Genomic DNA, 20,560 nt, shown 5'->3' with positions numbered 1-20,560 from the left:
ATGCATTTGGAATTACTTATCCTATAGCAAAACAGTACTTTTTAAGTTTTCTTTTTAATTTGTAGTTATCATTTACATACATTAATACAGTCCAGTGAGATCTAGTGCTCATCGTTTTGCATTACCAATAATACTAATAAACAAACAGACATGATGGTAGGAATTTCAATCATTTGCAAGCCAAAAATAAGCAGCAGATGGTCAGTGATAAATATGTCAGGATGGTTAATACAATTTCTTGTCAACATGGTAACCAGTTACATAATGCACACAGTTCACAGAATGTTTGAAAATTCACAACTAATCCCTGCCTTCATACACAATCTTTAGAAATAGCCTTTGATTTTCAAAATGTTAGATAATCCAAGATTGCCATGTCAACACTTGGCCAAGCCCTTATCAGACATAACCCTCCTTTAAAAAGAAAGCATATTAAGTCACTATCCATCAGTAAAAACAAAATAATATATGTCTCAGCCCTGACACTTATTTTGTTTTGCAATATGTACCAGCTTGGTTTTCATTTACTTGAAAAACAAGTTTTTCTGCCAGAAATATCTCGCTTTAGATCTAAATAGCTCAAAATAAGTTGCAGATTTAGGCTGTGTATGCAATGTTTTATCAGTTACTAATGCTATAGATGAGAAAAAGCACAGTAACTATCTTTCCCTTTATCCCCAACAGAAACAAAGAAAAGCAGCCGCCTTTTTACACTCTAGTCTAGGCAATTATTTTATTATTCACTAAAAACATGTCCCCCCCACCCCCCTCCCTCCCTCCCACCCCTAGTTCTAGTAGCCCCAAAGATTCCAGAAACTCTGAACGCTCCAGAATGCTCCACAGAATACAAGTAAAATCTCCCCTCATCAGGCAGCTCAGGCCCTAAATCAAGTTGCATTTTCTCCTCCTTCTTCAAGCAGGCGGTTCAGCATAATGACCGCACTGATAAAATCCCCCAGCTCCACGAAGTCTGCTGTGATGATGTTGATACCACTTTCCCCGGGCTTCTGCGTACGCACCCACTGCATCATTCCTGGAAGAGCCCTGTGACAAAATAAGAAACACAAAATTACATTAAAATGGCATTGTGCTGTTTAAATCATCAATATTAATATTAGGGCGACAACTTCAGTTATGTGTTGCTGTACGATATATACACACTAAAAGCATGTTAGGTAGATAGATAGATAGATAGATTTTAGAGTCAAACTACATTTCTCTAGTTTGAAAGTTTGCAAAGTAACACTATATGAGTTTTTTACACCCTAATTAAAATAGCCTGGGAGAGTGTTTCTAGTGGCGTGTGTACCCGCATAGACTTCACATCATATTATTTTACAGTCCACCTTAGTTTTCTATTGCTTTACGTTAACATGCATTCCCTTCTCCGTGCTAGTCTAGCCTGCAGGTTAGAGCAGTGGAAAGGCAAACACATTGACAGGTATTTGACAGCAACCCACTGAAAAGTGACTCATAATATCATTACCCCAGCTAATTTAGCACCGAAGCAGGATGATGTGTTTTTTTTTTTTTGTATCTGCTCTCTAAAGAGATGCACAGCTCATAAATCGTATTATCTAAGGTGGGTGGACATGGCTCTTGTTCCCTCTCACCCAACAGCCAATAACCTGCGCTATGATCTTATTATGCACTGTACCTACTGGAGACATGTGGCATCGGTACTCAAGAGTTACATCAGCAAATGCTGAGGTACTGTAATGGGTTTCATAGGTCTTATCATGACCACAATTACTGTCAATGAAAGAGAGATTAGGATTTGTAGAATGTATGTGACAAATCCATCCTATCCCAGGCAATGACATTTCAAGGGGAGTAGTAAAAGAAACTTGTCTGTAATGCAAGGGCTGATGAAATTACATGTTTGGCAGTGAAGATAAAGTTAAACAGATTTTGCAGCAAAACTAGGCTTGTGCCAACAGCATGACGGACATGCATGCATTCCTGTCCTGTTTTGTTAAAAGAGAAAAGTTATGTGTGGTCTGATATTACATAAGGAACCAAAGAAGCTAAAATGGGTTTCTGGGGGCAAGTTTGTAAAACTCTCAATTTCCAATAGTTGTGGGAAAAAAAGCCAAAATCTTCCAATGACAAGCAGTCTGATTCAATGTTTTTTCTTCAGCATTTATACATTTTTCTAAATACATTCTTAATTTTATTCTGATTTATTCCACATTAATTTAACTTTGATTAAGTTGAAACAATTGTCTCCACCTTTATGAAATCATCTGAATAAAAAAAAAAAGGAAAACATCAGTTGACCTCAAGGGTTTCATCCTGGTTAGATAAATACAATTACATGGAATTTGATTTTTTAAAGATTATTTAATAAACCCTATACAGATTTAATGAACATCAATTAGGAAACCTCATGCATATTTTGGTTGATATCAGATCTTGTACAAATCAGATAACAGACGTCTTTGGCAAGCAGATCTCTGACATTGAAAGTACACGTTTTGGCAGTCCAGTACACAAGGAACATGCAATGGATGGATCAAAGAGATGTGGAAAGGCCAGATATAGAAGACCTTTAAATTAGTTGAATACTGTGCTCTTGGAAAAGTATCTGCTCCAGCCAGAAGAATAAAAAACAACCCCCCCCCCCCCGCCCAAAAAACAAACAAACAGCAAGTGCTATATACCCCAAGTCCATTCTCACAGCAACTCCTAGCTTGCCAAGGCTTCTGTTAGGATGATCTGTTTCCCCCAAGCCTGTGTGCTCATTCAATACCAGTCAATGCATACCCCTCGTACACTATTTCGGTTCTCAAGAATTCCAGGTTATGAAAGATCAGTTCAGTGCTCCAGGGGGTGTTGGCTGTGCAGTACCTTTATCATTTCCAGAGGCCAGAGTTTGAACCGCATATTCAGTACCTTGCTAGCTGTCACTGGATGCACTGCAGGACTTGGAGCTACCTTTAAACTGAATTCCTGACAGCCAGATTCACTCACCTTTCAGTAATAGTTTCCCTCAGGCCACTGGCTACCCCCTTCATGACTGTGCTGGCTTTCGGAGTGAGCACCACCTGCGACACAAAGAAGGTCCCTTTCTTACGCCTCTCTGTGATAGCGGACTGCAGGAACTGGATCAGCTTGTCTGTGTCAGTGGTGTTGGCCCATGGAGATGGCATCATCTGGCCAGGCCAAAGGAAAGGCACCTCCAAAGCGGCAGGGTTGTGATAGAATACCAGGACCTGGTACTCTTTTTCCCACAGGTACTTGAGGCTCACCTCCTGGGCGAAGATGGCCGGGCAGAGCTTGTTCCCGAAGATATCCTGGAGCATGTGGACCAGCTTCTCATGGTGGGAGTTCTGCATGCCGTAGAAGTGGTTGAAATCCAAGAAGACCACTTCCCTGGAATGGGAGGTCAAAAAGGTGTTGATCTGCTCCAGACCTTCGTTGACCTTGGCACTGAACAAGCCGTGAGCAAAGTAGAGCTCGTTGTCAGGGTCTCTGGGTTTGGTTGAGATGCGCAGGTCGAAAAATCGAATCCCAGCTTCAAGCTGGTGTGAGAAGTTCATGGTCTGGGTGGCCAACCATTTCCTCATCAACTTTTTGGCCACTGTTCCAAAGACTGAGACAAAGTTCTGGACAGTCTCTGGCTGCTCTGGTCCAACTGGAGAGGCTTCATCTATGTAGAAGCTAAAGGAATCATGGGAGCCTAAAGAATGATAGAGACAGACTGTTAGTTACCTAAAGATGCGAACCTAGCCCTTTGGCTCAATATGTTTTTCCTGTGTTGCAGTACATTTCTTTGTTACAGAATAGTTATGTTGGTGCATAAATCCCATAGAGAACAATATAAACAAACTAGTTGAATGTTAGCTATTACAAATTTGACCTTTTTTTGCTTGTTGAGAAACACTTTGTATATCATTTTTTCTTTCAGTCATCACATCTGGGTGACTTTTTAAAAGTCTGCAGTTTAAAGCTACACTGTGGCCTTACAGACTCTCAAACTTGTACTCTCTCAAAGTTCAGATGGTACACCAAAGGGATTAACTGGCTATCTATTACCTAGTTTATCACTCGACCACATTCGGCACGGGCTTTCTCAAATACCTGCCGGTCAATCAAATTCTCATGATTTTATCTGGATGGGGCATTTTAACCCCATCCAGGCTGTCAGACAATAGCAACAATAAAGCAGTGTGTTTTTAAATAAACACAAAACAGTACATTTAAATAATAATACAACAGAATAATACAAAATAACACAAAACATCAGATCCGCACAGGGGCGGGGAGTACCCTGTAACCGGGCCTGGAGTGAGGTCACACGGGTGCTTTAAACTTCAGTTTTAAAATGTCACCAGCGTGTGATGACTGGAACAGGAAGTGAATCTAAACAAGAATATTCAATTTGTAACAAAAACTGTGATATCTCACAGCCAATACCAAGTTGCCCTTTAAGCTGGTTCGTGCTCAGTAGTTCAATACAGAGAGTCTCATTTTATTTATTTTTTTACTACAATGTGAGTCATTAAAAAAACTAATGTTTATTTTTTCTTTCAAATGCCAATGAAGCATGTCATGTGACACTTATTTCACCTAATCCCACAAACTTAACAAGCGAGTCCTTTTTATTATGAACAAGCACTTTCTGACAACTTTTTCTTAAGCTATACAGCTATGGTTAAAGGTTTTGCATCACCCTATAGAATTAACTAATTTTGCTTGATAAAGTCAAATGAAACCTGCTGAATAATGTTACGTTAACATATTGAATTACAGCCCGCTTTGTAGTTTTCCATGTGCTTTACGAAAAACTGACAAAAAATGAAAAACGTGACATTTCGAAATCTGACATGAAGTAGTGTTCTACTCTTACGGCTTCCGGTAGACTTTTGAGATATCATTTTGTAGTTTATTTGATTACACTATGTTAAATAAAAGATCTTCTAAATTTCTAAATCATGTTATATCATTTGATTTTTTTTTTTTTTAATTATGTCTCAATCCTAAAATTCTAGGTGACGCCAACCTTTAGGCCATGGCTGTACATTCACACACAAATACTAAGAACATCAACACTGACTACAGTTATTCCATATACTGCCAAATGCAATGAAACATGAACAGAAGAAAAAACTAAAAGTTGTGATAACTTGTAAAACCATTAGATCGGTTAGCAGCTCTTCTGGTGCCCTCTGAATACATGAAACAAGACCTCAGTGTCACTGTGGCTGCAGGAATCTGAATAGGGAGTTTTCATTAACAAGCAGCAAGTCTACCCAATCAATGCTCCTGCTACACACAGTGCGAGCGCGGCTGCAGTCCTGTCCTCAGGCACTCTGCCAACAAAGCCACAGTCTTGACAGCTCCTGCAGTTATCACATAGGCTGGGAACAGACTGAATTGCCCGTCAGACCTCAACCACGCATTTCCTTTGATGTTTTTTTTTTTTTTTCAAAAAATGTGCAGTTTGAATCTGAATCCCAGGGCAACTGGTTTAAAGGTCATTGTAAGCATTGACACAAAAACAAATACTATTGTCCACATTTTCCATTTTGTTTTCAGGTAATTCTACAGTACCAATTGTCATATTCACTAAACCTTTGTTACTGGAAGAAAGGCATTGACTCATGTCATGAGCTTCATGAATAGGGCTCATAATGAGTGACTCATTTTAATTGATACGTCTTTTAATTTATATAATTTCTTGTGAGCTTTTGAAAATCTCACAATGGCCTTCCAGTATATCTTTGCAGAGGAACTTTTTAATTAGGTTGGACTTTTATCAACTGTATGCTTTCTGAAAGCAGAGAGTTTATTGTATTTTTAAATACAATACAAGGATCTGCAAGTAGGCTGGCTGCTGTGACCCATGCCTGATTTTAAAAGGAGAGATCTTCGATTTTTAAGATTAATTATTTAATTCCAGTCAGCACACTATTTTCATTATTTTTAGTGATTTGTGTTTAACTGTAAATGAGAACTTATTTTTTATAAAGTAAAAACATACATTTGAATTATTTCAGCACTACACAGTTATCTCTTAAATAAATGGAAATGAACATATATGAATATCTGGGTAGAAACAAGATTACTGTACTGTACTGGTCTGCTGTTGTTAAAGTTTAATTCATCAACAATTACGGTCATTCATAATTAATTGTTGTTTGTTTGCTTCAGAATTGCTAATTCAGATAACTGATGACAATAGTATTGCTGTTGGCAGGCAGATAAATTAATTGTCTATTGCAGAAATATTGTATCTTATTAATCGAATCAAGCAGTTAAACTGCTCAGTTTGCTCCCTGTGTGTTCTGACTGCAGTTATCAACATGGATGTGGTGCAGTTGCTCATGCTTGTGGAAACAAGATTGAAAAAAAAAATAAACTAAAGATCACCTCCTTCAAAACCGAGACAGATAGCATCAAACGTAGGCTCCCCGGTCCTGAGAACTCCCTCGAGATACCTGACAGAGTCTGGGTGCAACGCTGCTTTGCACTCCCGTATCTCGTGGCCGGCCGTCCTGACGGTCGCCCGAGCCGCCCTGGCGACCAGCGACTCGGGAGTCAGCCACTCCAACCGCTCGCGATCCTACATAGGAGACTTTTTTTTTTTTTTAATTGTTACTAGGACACTGAAAATATTGAAAAAAAAAACGAAACTAAAGATCACCTCCTTCAAAACCGATACAGATAGCATCAAACGTAGGCTGATGTCAAAACATTGTGATATTTTCAAAGCGTTTACTCCGGTTTTTAATTAACTCCTATTTTGTGAAAGATGACAATTCAACAGTAATGTACAACACCGAGAAAAAAAAAACACAACAACTTGACAGTGCTTAAGAGACCTTCAACTGTCCTTTCAAAAAACAAGAGTTAATTAAAAACGGGTGTATACTGTTTGCATATATGGCGCTATTTCACTAAATGGTGAGTTAATTATTGGATACTGCATGTATAATTCAATTAGATTTAAATGAACAATATTACACCTTTAAAATATTAGTGATTGTTTATTTGCCTATGGATGTTTATGATTGGAGGGGCTACTTGGCAACCCCGTGCTTCTTAGAGCTCCTGACTCAAAAAATGCCCAGGCTGGATGGAAAAAGAGAACCAAGGAAACCATGGGTGGGGTACAATATCCAGAGTAGGACCTATACAATGTGTAAACTGCAGCAGGCATTTGAAAGGAGAAGAAGACAGAACACACAGTACTATAGACCAGGTGAGACCCTTCGTTCCATAGTAAACATTCCCCAAACTCCCTCCCACAAACAAAGCATTTCTGCCTCATTTTATCCATGTGGGCACTCCCCAATTAGCATTCAGTTACCTAATTGGAGAATGGCCACAACTGTGATTGTTGTTAGGGGAAGATTTAGCGCCATCCCTGCCAACCTTACATGCCCCCTGCCACACACACACTATTTACAGCAACAGGGCTTCTGCCCTGCCTCGCCATCTCAAACATTTTAATAAGGGATTCAGAAGAAAATCACAAAGGCATGTGAGACCCACGCCGGGAAAACAAAACCACAAATACCAAAACTCAATACTGAAAGGATAATTGTATTATCCCCTGCCAAGAAAAATGAGTCCAGCTGAAATGCTGAATCTCATAATCCAATAGATATTTTATACATTGCCCCAGGGAATGTTTAAAGCTTTAGCAATGACATACATTTATTGCAGGAAATACAATTCAAATCAGACTTTTCAAGATATATAATATTGACAAATGTTGTAGTGCAATAAAACAAAATTCTCACATTGCCAATCATTAAACTACGAATAGACCGTGCTTGTGGGATATTAGGTGAATGTGTTTCACAGATCACAAGGGAAATGCAATCCTTTTCACTGATTGTAAGCTGAAAATCTAATTTGACTTCATTCACTTCCAACATAAAATACACAGTGGAGATTACTGAAGTCATGCCGGTCTTGTCAATGTTTCCTATAGTCACAGACTTCCTGTAAGCATTCTCCTGAAACTATTGGCAGTTATGTATGGTTAAAGTCCATAATTAAACTTTGTTGTAAGCTCCGTGGTAGATTTTACGGCACTGGTCAACCCTCTTGAGGGGCAACCACCATTTGGTTTAAGAGTTAATGCCAGGTACCCACGGGTAGGTTGTTGATGGCTTATTGACGGGATATAGGTTAGTGAAGTGATGGTTAAATGAACTGAAATTGCCCAACCCCGTTGTGAATCTGGACCAAAGCAAAAACAATTCTGGGCTGACTGCAGTATCACTGATTGCAATTGTTACACACATAGTAATCTTTCATTAGTGCATTTCACCCTATTCATCAAAGACATACAAATTGTGTCGATGAGAAGAAGGGTTGGACTGAGTAATCTGATTCCCTTCTGTTGCATGATTAGATACTTCATTTGGATAACAGGATCAGACTGAAGAAACCAGCTCAGTAGATAATTGAGGAATTGAGTTAGTTACAGCAGCAAGAAACCTTTGAGAAGAAATTTGAGTCTCATCTCTCTGATCTGGTGTGCTATTGCTGAATGCAAGTGCTTCTTATGAACACACAGCTGGGGTATTATAGATCTCTCAGTTAGCCCAATGTAACAGGCCAGCAACCGTCCTGCAATAGTCCATATATCCATAGATGGCTTTGGATAATGTATTTATTATGAAACTTTGAAAAACATTGCTAAACAAGGATTTAAAATCAACTTGAAGATGTTTGGTTTATTTGCTTGTATTTTATCCTTCAATTTGGAATAAGCAGATATGGCAAAAAGACAACGATATAGAAAAAAACTTGCTGTTCCTCCCCGATACCTTATTACTTCATGTTTTTCAGTTCAAACACTCTAGTGTTTTATTTTCATCTCCCAGGTTATTGTAACAGGAAAAAAGCAAGTGAAGAACCAAGCGATTCTCAGCACAGTAAAAGGCAGACCTGAAATAATGTTCATAAAGCCAATAATAGGATTTGAAAACCTTGGTTCATACTATTTTAAATGTAGTGTAGTTTCTCTTGTGAATGTTGGGAAATGAGTGTCTGCTGCTGGTTTGCCATTTTTAGGATAGAACATTTAAATTCTGAGAAAGATCCCTTGCAGCTCAAAGAGTGAGTGCACCTCAATCCTGATCTGAACTCCATTCAGTCCTGGGCCTCCCTTCAGCAGACTATTGTTTGTGCCAAACAGTGTGGTAGTGTTTGTGATGTTGACTAATATCCACTGGGGGCCAAGCTGAGTCTCAAACTCAATTCACTTGACCTGACCTGAGACGGAGATTCAAAGCAGGCCTGTGGAGGTGAAAGCATGAGTGGCTGTTGACTGTGTTGTACCACATGCCCCTCAAGGTTTAATAAGTGCCACTTTCTTACCCAGAAATATAATTGTTAATCTTGACTGTATACTATCATTATGTACACTTCTTTACAATTCAATGAAAACGTGTAATCTAGTCTCCTCCTACTATTCAGAAAGAGTGCATTTATCAATAATCTGCTAGATTAGCTCTCCCATGTGCAATTACAAATTTCTATTAAGAAACCTGACCTTTCCAGTTGGTCATGAATTATACAGCACTGTGTTTCATTTGTCCTCGATTCGACCTACCTACCTCTGCTTAGGAACTGTGCAAAATATTATTCCATGATTATTTTATGAACGACCCCCCCCCCCCCCCCATTGGCTCCAAGTCAATCACATTGTAAACAAGATAACGCTGTGGTTTCTGCTTGGTTTTATGTCAATAAAAGTCATCTTAAGTAACTAGAGCAGCATTTTAGGATATTGCCATGGGAACAGGTTGGAAGTGAGATCAGGTTGATATTTTCTATCACATTGCTACATTATATTTATACAATGAATCATGTAATTGAATTGTATAGCCATTAAAAGCGCATAATCATGCCAACTAAATGTAGTTTATTACTATCTTAAATGACTGTTTAATATATTGTCTCCCTCTAACCACCAGGGTTTGTATTGGTAATTGTATTGAGCTTTGTGTGTAACATAGCAAAACATCATTCCTCCCCTATTCATGAGAGTTAACAGTTTACATAGACCTTTGCAATGCAATTTACATACACGTTAAACAGAAAGGGAATATTTGAGCTCCCCAAAGCCTTATAGGCTTTTTGTTAAGTGTTTCACGTTCAAAAACCTGGAACTGACAGGCAATGCAAAATGATGAGCAAGATAGACCAAGTGAACCATTTACAGCACAGTCTGTTACCTTTGGGGCAGCCAAAGAAGAATGAAGCAACATTTGCATATTTATATAATTAGCACATAGTCTAAGATGTAATATCTAGTAATAACTAAGTGTTATATATGGAAATAAAAATATATCTCTTTTGTATGTTGCTGATTTATGAACTGGTAAGATGTTTTATATCTCAGGATTCAAAGGGTGTTTAGCTATACTGATGCATAAGTGCAATGTAGTGTTTGTTTGCTGTGTAAATCGTGCCCGTGGATTGTTTAATCGTTCACAAACACTCTTACTGGTTATCGAGGGCGTGCTTTTCTAACACTACATTATTCTAGTATCATTCAGATGCAAAAGCGCTCAATATACAAAAACAATCGTACTCTTTGTGCAGCCAGAACAATGAGAAACCATTTATGTTATTCTCTATACGTGAACCCACAACGAAACAAGCGCATTCAGTAGATTGAGTCACGTTACGAAGCCTCATCGCATCTACAATCCATGGGGGAAGCAAAGGGTCAGGTAAACTGTGTTGTAAATCTGAGTCCTATTCACAAAAATATAATGCTAGGACCCCAAACCTCACTACAGCATTTCAGAGAATGTGCAGTGAATCGAGGCTCTGCTTTGGGTTAGTTACGACTTATACTTTAGAGTACAACTAAACATACAATTGGGGTATGCAAATCAGCATCTACAGATATGGACAAAAGTTTTGCATCACCTAGAATTTTAGCATTGAGACGTAATAATAATAATAAAAAAGATATGAATAACGTCATTCAAGGAAGATATGTAAATATAAGACTATTCACTGCTATGTCACATTTTGACCACTAGATGTCTCCGGAAACGTGGTCAAATAGAATAATTAACGTTCTATTCATTGTTTTATCAGGTCATTGGTTGTTTGGTTATCTAATTAAATCCACCTGTATATAAAGACACTGTGTGTTAGTCTCAAGGAGGGTGTGCAGGACAGTTTGAGCAGTATTCGAGAGATGAGAGACGAAAAAACAAACAAACAAATAAATACAAGTTAAACCTTTATAAATCCAGTGAATCTGAGTTAAATATTGGTCCCATGTATACTGTGTGTATCGCGGTGATTTTTCAACAACATCTAATCCGTGTATATTGAGTGTGTCATGGTAAAGTCCGATCCTTTTGGTTTTGTGTACTGTCAAGGAAATGGCTTATCCATCCTGACGATAGGCAGTGAAACCGAAGTACCACTGTGTAGTCAGTGCTTATCTATCCTGACGATAGGCAGGGAAACCGAAGTACCACTGTGTATTCAGGGCTCCAAAAAGGGACTTCATGTTGTCTTTATTTATTTTGTTTCTGGTGTTGTGAATTCAAAGGCCTGTGTATTTAAAATAAAGCAACTGTTGGCTCTGTACTGCATATACAAGACTTCAGGTTGTGTTATTTCAACTCCAATCATAGCATTAGAATCCATATGGTATTTATTACAATATATACTATTTTTAGGTAAAATAGTTCTGTATTGTTTACTTGGATTTGTGTTTTGAAAGGTACACGTTTATTTCATTGCAGGCCGCACAGCACCATTACAATTTCATTAGGCCTGTTCCTGTGGAGCGCACCAATCTGGTCTGGCTGTAAGTGTGTAGACTGATGATTTGGTGAGCAGGGAAATAGTACAATTGATACCTGAAATTTCAAATATTGCAAACATTACAGACAGGATACATCAATACATCCTGGATACATCAATTAGATACACTGCAGCATTCTGAAAGATCTAAATAAGGTCCAAAGATTATAAAGGGAAGCCAAGGAAGTCAATATCCTGATCTGGATATAATGACAGCATTAACCTCTGTTAATGATAGAGGCCCTGCTGCTATATGCAGACCAGCTGGTGGAATCTGGAAGCGGTCCAACCTGAAACAGCAAGTACATTTCACAGTATCAGGCTTGGAGTTCTAAGCTGTTTTTTTTTTTTTTTAAAACAGGATACCATAAAACAGAAAAGGGATAATTTCAGATTGAGTTGAAGCCAACCTGCCTAGAACTGTATCTATCTGATATTTATCTGCACAGCTGTACAATGACAAATTCACTATTTCATAATATAGGATAGGGTGCTCTCCAATACAAGCCTGTACAGCACTATGAGAGGGAGGCGTGGCAGCCCAGGACTGGTTATCTACACCATTGCTGTGTGTCATTGTAATCAGGACCCTAGTGTATTTTTTTTTTTTCAATTGCCTTTCCACAAAACTTAAGCAACATCGAGAAATTTTAGATGGCTGTACAGTATCACAGTGAGCTGTGAACATTCCCATAGCAACTGCATTATTAAATTCAGTGTTGTCTTGTGAATAAAGACTTTAGTATGATCCTAAACTTACAATTAGATGGTAACTTTACAAGTAGAGTTGTGGGGCTTGCTTTAGGAAAGTGGTCAACATTTCAGTTGTTTATAAAAAGTTAGAGAAAATGTAGTTGATGCCGTTACTAAAACAGCTGTACCTCTTGATTGGTAAAAGTTTCTGTTTTGATTTCAGATTTCAATAGCAGAGAAGTAGAGGAAGATTCCATATGCTCTAACTTTTTGTCTTACTTGTTGGGAAAGTGGTCAAAGTACCTGATTTGTGTCAAAAGTTTACAGTAAATAGAATGTTGGTAGTCTGGGAGTTTTTAAACAATGGGGAGCTTTAGAATGTTGAAAAAAGTCCCATTAAAGTGAATGAAGATGGACAAATAAAGGACAAAAAGCTTAAAAGCATACGCTCAAGTTATGTGTTCAAGTTTTGGAAGTAGAGTCCTGGCATATGAACATTTGCACTGTAACACCAATTTGGAGTAAAACGCTTTGAGAATCTGGCCCAATATTTTATACTGGTGTGACACAATATATGTGAAGCTTTTCCTCATCGACTCTGCTGTACTGAACAACACATATGAATGTCTCATAAGCCACATAAAAAAATACACTACAATAGCAATAGCTCTCAATGCCCAAATGACACAGAAACAAGTTTACTTGCAGCCGCTGCGGTGGGAGATGTCATTTGAACAGAAGCTAACCTAATCAGTTTATTCTGGGCTACATTTCGATTACAGATTGTCAAAAGGTTTACTTTATCTTCACTGTATTAATTGAATCTGGGGGAGCTCTGGAAAGGAATGCTGATAATGTCAGTGTGTTCTCTCTTTTTAGTGATCACACAGTATACTAACCGTTCAAAATTTTGCTCTCTACCAAGATATACAGTATATGTATCTGAATCCAATCAAAGGATTGCATTCAGGTTGTTAAGCATATCGTTCAGACTTTTTGCTAAGTGTTCAGTGACAGTGAAAGACTAGCACTTAATTGATATGAATTATTTAACATCTTATCTTCAATGGACTATCTGTGTTTCTCTGAATTTGGATGTATCTCTTTACCTTGGTATCGAAACATTACACAGTCTCTAAAAAAAATTCTCACTTAGAACTACTACCGACTAGTTCTTAACTGCCCAAAATAATCATCAAATTGCACTAGTCCTCACTAAACCACTGGCTCTTTATTTATTAGGTTTTAGTCCCGAATCCTTTAAAGCCATTGGCCAGCCAGGTGCTCTGCCTATTGACATGCTTTTACCCCACAGACACTGTTCAGATGACATAGGAAGTTAAACAGTAATATACTACCTGAAAGTACGTACATGGAAAGCTTTCTCTAACCTAGTATTGCACCAAATATACTTTTTAAAATTAATATACATATTTACTATCACATGTGCTTTTTTTCAAAACCTCTAAAACATGGGATCTGCTTTGCAAATGGAAGCTTTATGGAATTATTTCATTTGCTAGAGCTCCTTTCATGGTACATTAAAAACAGCTAGTTTACTTTTATTCCACTACTTGTCAATGACACTGTTTAAAATACAAATGCAAAAAAAAGGATTAGATCGTAATATAAAAGCAGATTCACTTTGAGCCTCTAGTGCTTTATTTTCTGTAGCATAATAACTGCGAATGGAAAATCCAGCTAAGATTTAAGGGCAGGATTCAATAGACAGCCAGCAAATGTGAATGGTCGTAAACTTGCAAATTGGTCTCATTCACAAACCAATTTGCAAGATGGGCTGCAGCGCCCGGCCAGATTACCCTCTGGTTTGTCTGGCTTGCCTTGATGACTTTGACAGATGACTTGTTCTGCATCCCCGACATATATTCTGTGCCTATAAAAGCTGAAGCTTCCTGGTTGAAGTCAGTTTCAGTCACAATGACCCTCATATTAATTAAATGATGCTAATTGGGTAAGAAATTAATTTGAAAACTATGTTATAGCACCACTTTAGAACACCTGGTAGACACGTCATATTGGATAATTATAGCCCCCACCCTCCCAACCTCAGTACATGTTCACACACAATTGCATTTGTGCTCAGTGCTTGTGATCAGTCAGTAACTGAGAATGACTAGTACCCAGCCTTGCATTATCCGGTAGATTAAGAATCGTTATATCAAATAAAAAAATCCTTTCCGGCTTGGAGGCAGTGTTTTTTTTTCCCACTTTTCTTATCAAAGCCGAACCACATGGAATTCTTTTGTCATGGATGATATGCTTTACCAGACATGACAAGAGAAAGTAGAGCCCCAATTATCATTTCTGTATGATTATTTTCCACTACGGTGAACTGCATAGCTTATGTTCCATTTCAAATGAACAAGAAGTATCTTGATGATTTAAAACATAGACTACCACATAAGCTGTTAGATATGTTTCATGTAAAACTTCTCTGTCCATGGAAGAAAAGCAGCTCATAGTTAATGTAAGGGCACATGCACATGGAGTACACCCCATTACTACTGAGGACAGACAGCAGTAAATGTGAGGGAGTTTATTGCATGTTTTACCCCAATTTGGCCCTTTGTTTTACATATCTTGCTCTTCATTTTACACATATTCTTTTCTGCAATGATGACTGCCAAGATGGGTAAGATATTTGAGGTGTGTTATTTAAACAACTCGCTGGCTGAGGGCAAGAACATCTTCACAAAGTTCCCCAAACCGAAGACACACGTGGTGGCGGATCCACGTCTTTATAGTACAACTTCAGCTGCTGTTATTTTGTGTTATCTGATGATGTTGATGTCGTTCTGCATCAGTAGAAAATGGATACTTTGTACAAATCCTTTGGGACAGATTGAAACATTGGCATGTGCAAAATAGGATGATGATCTATTGAGGGATAAGACATTTAGTGAGGAAGGAGTGGGTCATCATAACAAAGGAAAACACAGGTATACCACTTCATTTGTGAACGGTCTGGTTATTGAAATATGTTACATATAATTGAAGTGTAGACATTGATCTATTCAAGGAAAACAAAATATTTATATGCTTGGAGTAAAAGTTGCAACTTCAGGTAAAAAGCTGCTGCTGCTTCTTAGTCATATCTGCCCTCAAACATGCTCGATGGGAGTGTATGTTATACTGAGGCTTGCTAATAAAATCAAGATTAATATCGATGTTCATTTTAGAAAGAATTTACCAGGGTTCTTTTTAATCTTTATTTTTCAAATCAAGCAGAGAATGGATGAAATCGACCTTTATGTTAAAAAAAAACCAAAAAAAAATTGAGAAATGTCTCATTTAGCGAAACCCCTTTATCATATTCAACATGCAACAAAACCATGGTTACCAACATTTTAGCTGAAATAACGTTTGGTCACAGCAGAGCTATACCTTATAAAGATAAAGTTCCTACACACATTTAAAAATGGTCTCAAATATGCAACATATAAAAGTGTATTACACAGACCTTTATTGCATAAATTTGCGATAATATGCATAGAACAAAACATTAGGTAGTTGAACAGAACTAACTTGCACTTATTATTTGGAGTCTCAGCTCCCCCTCCCCCTCTCAGGACAGCTGGACTCAGTCACTGGAAGGCAAGGCAGATGGGCCCAATTTGTCCTGCCTCAGAGTTCAGCCATCGGTGAAGGTATTGTGCACAATATTCATTAAGTGTTTTCCTCTTCAAATCAAACTAGTAACTGTCACCGAATACTGTACCTATAGCAAAAGCTTACCTACACCTTAACCCGCTAATTTCAAAGTAGGTTGAACGACAGGTGCTGTAGCTGGCAAATGAAAGTGCATGCATGCAGTGGAAAGGAATATCCCCTAGAAAGTGTCCTGAGGGCATCAGATGATTTGAGGGCATTTGCCTTTCACTTCCAGAGCTTGGCAACTCTACGAAATCAAGACACCCTGTCCCTAACCCAAACCCAACCCTAACCTTAAGCAACCCCTGCCCTAAAAGCTAACCTCAAACCCAATACTAACCCTAAACCTAACCATTAACAATCATCTGATGCCCTCAGGACACTTTCTAGGGGATATTTCTGTGTGCTGCGAAAGTGCACAGTCGGTGCAGGTCTTGATGATTGACAGTCATTTAAACGAATGAGAGCATTCTAGCGCTGCTTCACTCGACAACATGTGAGAACAGGATGAAATGACTGATAGAGAAACTACAGTAGCCTTCTAAGGGACCACTGAGTTGATTGACAGCGACCCCTGCTGGCCATTCAGAGAGGAACGGAGAAGGGACAGACAGCAAGTATAAAAACTACACAAAAAAGAGATGATTTCTAAATTATTATTTTTGTTAAGAAAATAAAAAATAGTGAGTGGTTTTACCGACGTTCATCCTATGTAAACTTATTTCAGTCTAACTCATATTTTGGGGGAATTCGACGTTTAATACCGATTAAAATCGAAAGGTAGCAAGCCAGATATACTGTATAACTCATATGCATCATGGAATATGCACAAACTGGCATGCGTTTGATTGAGTTTGATTTCAGAAATAATACCTGAAGGGGTTTGTTTGCTAGAGCACCTGTCTGAAATGTTTGTCATATGCTAGTCCATTTAATCCATGTTAGCATGACAGACATTAAGGATTGTACTGTATTGATAGAAGCAAAGGAGAGTGAAGTATTCCTGAAATATTGTGCCAAAGGTCAATCATCCACAATGCAAACTTAAAGACAAATGAAGTGGAAACGTTGGGGTTTTTTTTTCAAACAATAACTCTATTTACATACCATGTACGATAAAGAAAACGCTTTCCTGTTCCATGAATTGAATGACAGAAGTGCTCTGTAAAAAACTGTAACAGCGTCTAAATTCAGAATCCTACAGTTCACATTTTTTAAAAAAATCATCCTTTTGTAGTCAGCAAAATACAATCTCTCCTCTAAACAAACAGGTAAATACGAATTTAAAAGTGAATCGTGCGCAGCAATTCACAAGTCAGCCTGGTCCTGGACAAACGCATTGCCAAGGCTGGATGTTAAACAGACCCTCCCATGGAAAAGGGGTGGCTTATTCACTTTGTTAAGGTAAGGCAGAGCAAGATGAAAAATTCGTTCAGCAGGTTATATAAATAAATCAAGGCTTTCAAGAACATGTTCCATCTATATGTACTGTTGTGCTATGCGTCAGTATTTCAATATACTTACTGTACCTGTACAGAATTGTTCGTATGACCTCTAAACCAGCAAACAGACAATCTATCCATTTTACGCACCAGTAGAAATATACTTAAAGGAATTGGAAGGATACAAGTTTCCTTCCTGTGCACAAGCGCTGTCTCTTTAAACACGACTAGATACGAATATCAATGATCAGGGAGGGTCTTACGACAATCTTCAGATCCATTCCATTCAATGTCACAGGAATCCTGGCATTATTCAATTAAACGGCATGACAGCAGCCGACAATAATAGTGAAAACCGCCTTCCCATTGAGTAAAATCACACGTTCTAAGACACATGTCGATAAATGCATTTAAATTCTAGTTTCGTATGGATATAATTTGCACAGCAGTTTGCATTGGTTAAAAGAAAAGTGTCTCCACTTACCTGGGATTGCTAGGTTTGTAAGAGGCATGCTCTGGATACTCTCCGGCAAACTTGCCATCCAGTCGGCAAATCTGAGCTCGTTTTTCCCTTGAGATGAAGCCATCGCGCCGCTCTTTTCTTGTCTGACTCGCCTGTGCCCGTTTTGGTGTGGATGCTGTTTCTTCTCTTCACTGGGAGAGGTCACACTCTGAGTAGAGCCACACCCAGAGGATGGCGCAGACACGCTCATTTCCAATAAATCCTCCACAAGATTTTTTTTGTGTGTGTGCTTGCACTCCACCTCTTTATCCTCGCTGTTTTCTTTTTATATAGCCTATATATTTATTTTCTTGATGCGTTTTGTGACATAGTCTACACTATTCATGACTTACTGGTTAAAAAAACAGTGCTGATAACCTGTAGTTTAATTTTGCTAGTTTTTTTTTTTATTGGATTTATTGGATTTTATTCACGTACCATTGGATCAGTTACATACACTGTTACATCAATCCGTTTATATTTGATTTCTGAAATGTGAACTTTTTGTTTATAGGGAATCTAGATATTGATTAATTTAAATGAACGCGCAACGTTAATACCTTCGAAGGAGAATGCTTATTTTATGTAGAAAGATTGGACGATGTAAAACATACAGGATGTTTATTAATATTTACAAACACTGTAATGTAATCTCCACAGTTTGTGTGTGATGTATGCAGTGTTATGTCCGCGGTGCCCGGAGTGCGTGTCCTTCTCTGTCATGTACTGAAGCTTACTGGCGCTGTCCTCTTTACTGGTGCTGATCTTACTTGTACGGTGATTTGTCTTTCTCTCTGAATCTGACTCCGGTTGACTAAGCTTCTGTCAAACCAGACTGGATTATCTTATGGATGCATTGCGGTTTTTGCCAGTTAATCGAGCTCAACAAAACCACCGCGTATTTTTGTCTTCGAGTATACCTCATTGGTAACTTCATTTGCGCTCACTTTTGCTCCCTGCTGATCCATTTGTACTGGCGTTACTGTGAAGACTAACCTTTCCCACTTATTTCCCCGCTGACAGATCTTGCACTTGCTTAGTTGTCTCTCTGGTGTGAATATCTTGTGTAGTCTTGATTATTGTAGGAGAAATAGACGCTGTATTTCTTTCTCATCGACAATCCTTTACTTCGACATTTCTCATAAGAGATTTTTGAAGTTAATATTTAGCAGCATACTTTATCCGTCAGCAACTTAGAACTTTATATATCGATAGTTTTAATATTTTCAATTGTTTTTTCTAAAATTCCCTCAGAGTCTTGTGAAGGTTTGTCCTTCTTTTGGCATCACCCTTGGTATTAATCTATGTGGCAAACAAATCATTTTTGATTTTAAACAATTTGCATGGGATGTACTATTTGATAATGCACGTCCTTTCATTCATTGTACAGTTATTTGTTTTAACACACCGTTATCAGTATTGTGTATCACAAGGAGCCAACCGTGAGTCCATGTGAACAACCAAATGGTTTAAGATTGGATTTGTCATATACTGTAGCCTTTGTTTAGATTGAAAACTACATTTATCATTCATGTTCGGTGTGCTGTATAAGATCATTACCAACACCGCTTTCAAATATCAATGTAATTATTATGAGATCAAGCGACAACAATATATCAATATAAATCGATTTTCTCGGAAAAAGAACAGGCCTACTAGTAAGTAAGGAGGCTTCGTTTCGGTTCCCGTTCAAAACAACATGTTAAGTAACTAAAAATAAGACACAGTTTCTTAGACTCAAGTTTGTCTTTATGTGATTGATCAAAGCTCAGAAAATAATTTAAAAAGTGTTTACAAGGCAGTTATCCCTTAAGCAACCGAGATCTGTGAACAGCTGCTGTGCAAACTTGTGGATTCATACTCTCCATCTTCAACATATCAGCGACCTATGAGTCAAGACAATCTCAGACCCGCAGAGCAGGGATCGGCAAAGAAAAAGGTGGAGAGAGCAGCTGTGTGTACTTAAATATCACAATACACGCCGCATGATATTAGAAATGCAGTCCCAATTTCAATATCGATATTAAACTGTGTTTTATCAAATATAATGTCGCCTATTTAATTTCAGGAACCAGTTTGCTGATTAATTTAGCAATAGTTATGTTGAGAAAGAAAGAAATAAAAAATACTTTTTTTTTTTTTGTCTAGCTTGAGGAGAGTTGGATCAAGGGTATGTACAATGCGCGTGCCTTAAGAATGTCTGAAGGAGCTGTCCAACCGGGTTGGTTCTGAATGTACCTTGCCATTGAATCACTTAGTACTGTAAGTGACAAAATGACTTTGCATAGATTTGTAATTTCATCTGGTATTGTCATTTACTGTACAATACACACTATCTTAGCAGCTCTTAAAAAAATAACCTTATTGCTGCCCTGCTGAAACAGATAATTGTTTTTATAATTAGCAAAACCAAAAAAAAGAAGATATTATTTGTCACCTCAGTTGAGGC

General features: G+C 38.1%; 1 protein-coding gene across 1 annotated transcript; it reads right to left on the bottom strand.

The window, feature by feature from the left end:
* Nucleotides 1-790: 790 nt before the first annotated feature.
* On the bottom strand, nucleotides 791-18,718 carry LOC117969884 (PI-PLC X domain-containing protein 3). Its single transcript, XM_034917837.2, has 3 exons — nucleotides 18,094-18,718; nucleotides 2,974-3,682; nucleotides 791-1,044 (listed from the first exon to the last, which is right to left on the bottom strand). The coding sequence occupies exons 1-3, from the start codon at nucleotides 18,320-18,322 to the stop codon at nucleotides 888-890; spliced, it is 1,095 nt and encodes a 364-aa protein (XP_034773728.2). The 5' UTR covers nucleotides 18,323-18,718; the 3' UTR covers nucleotides 791-887.
* Between the last annotated feature and the right edge of the window lie 1,842 nt (nucleotides 18,719-20,560).

Source organism: Acipenser ruthenus, chromosome 2 (assembly GCF_902713425.1).
Source record: "Acipenser ruthenus chromosome 2, fAciRut3.2 maternal haplotype, whole genome shotgun sequence".
Lineage (NCBI taxonomy): Eukaryota > Metazoa > Chordata > Actinopteri > Acipenseriformes > Acipenseridae > Acipenser > Acipenser ruthenus.
The sequence above is the reverse complement of the archived record's forward strand: the minus strand, read 5'-3'. Positions and strand labels throughout refer to the sequence as shown.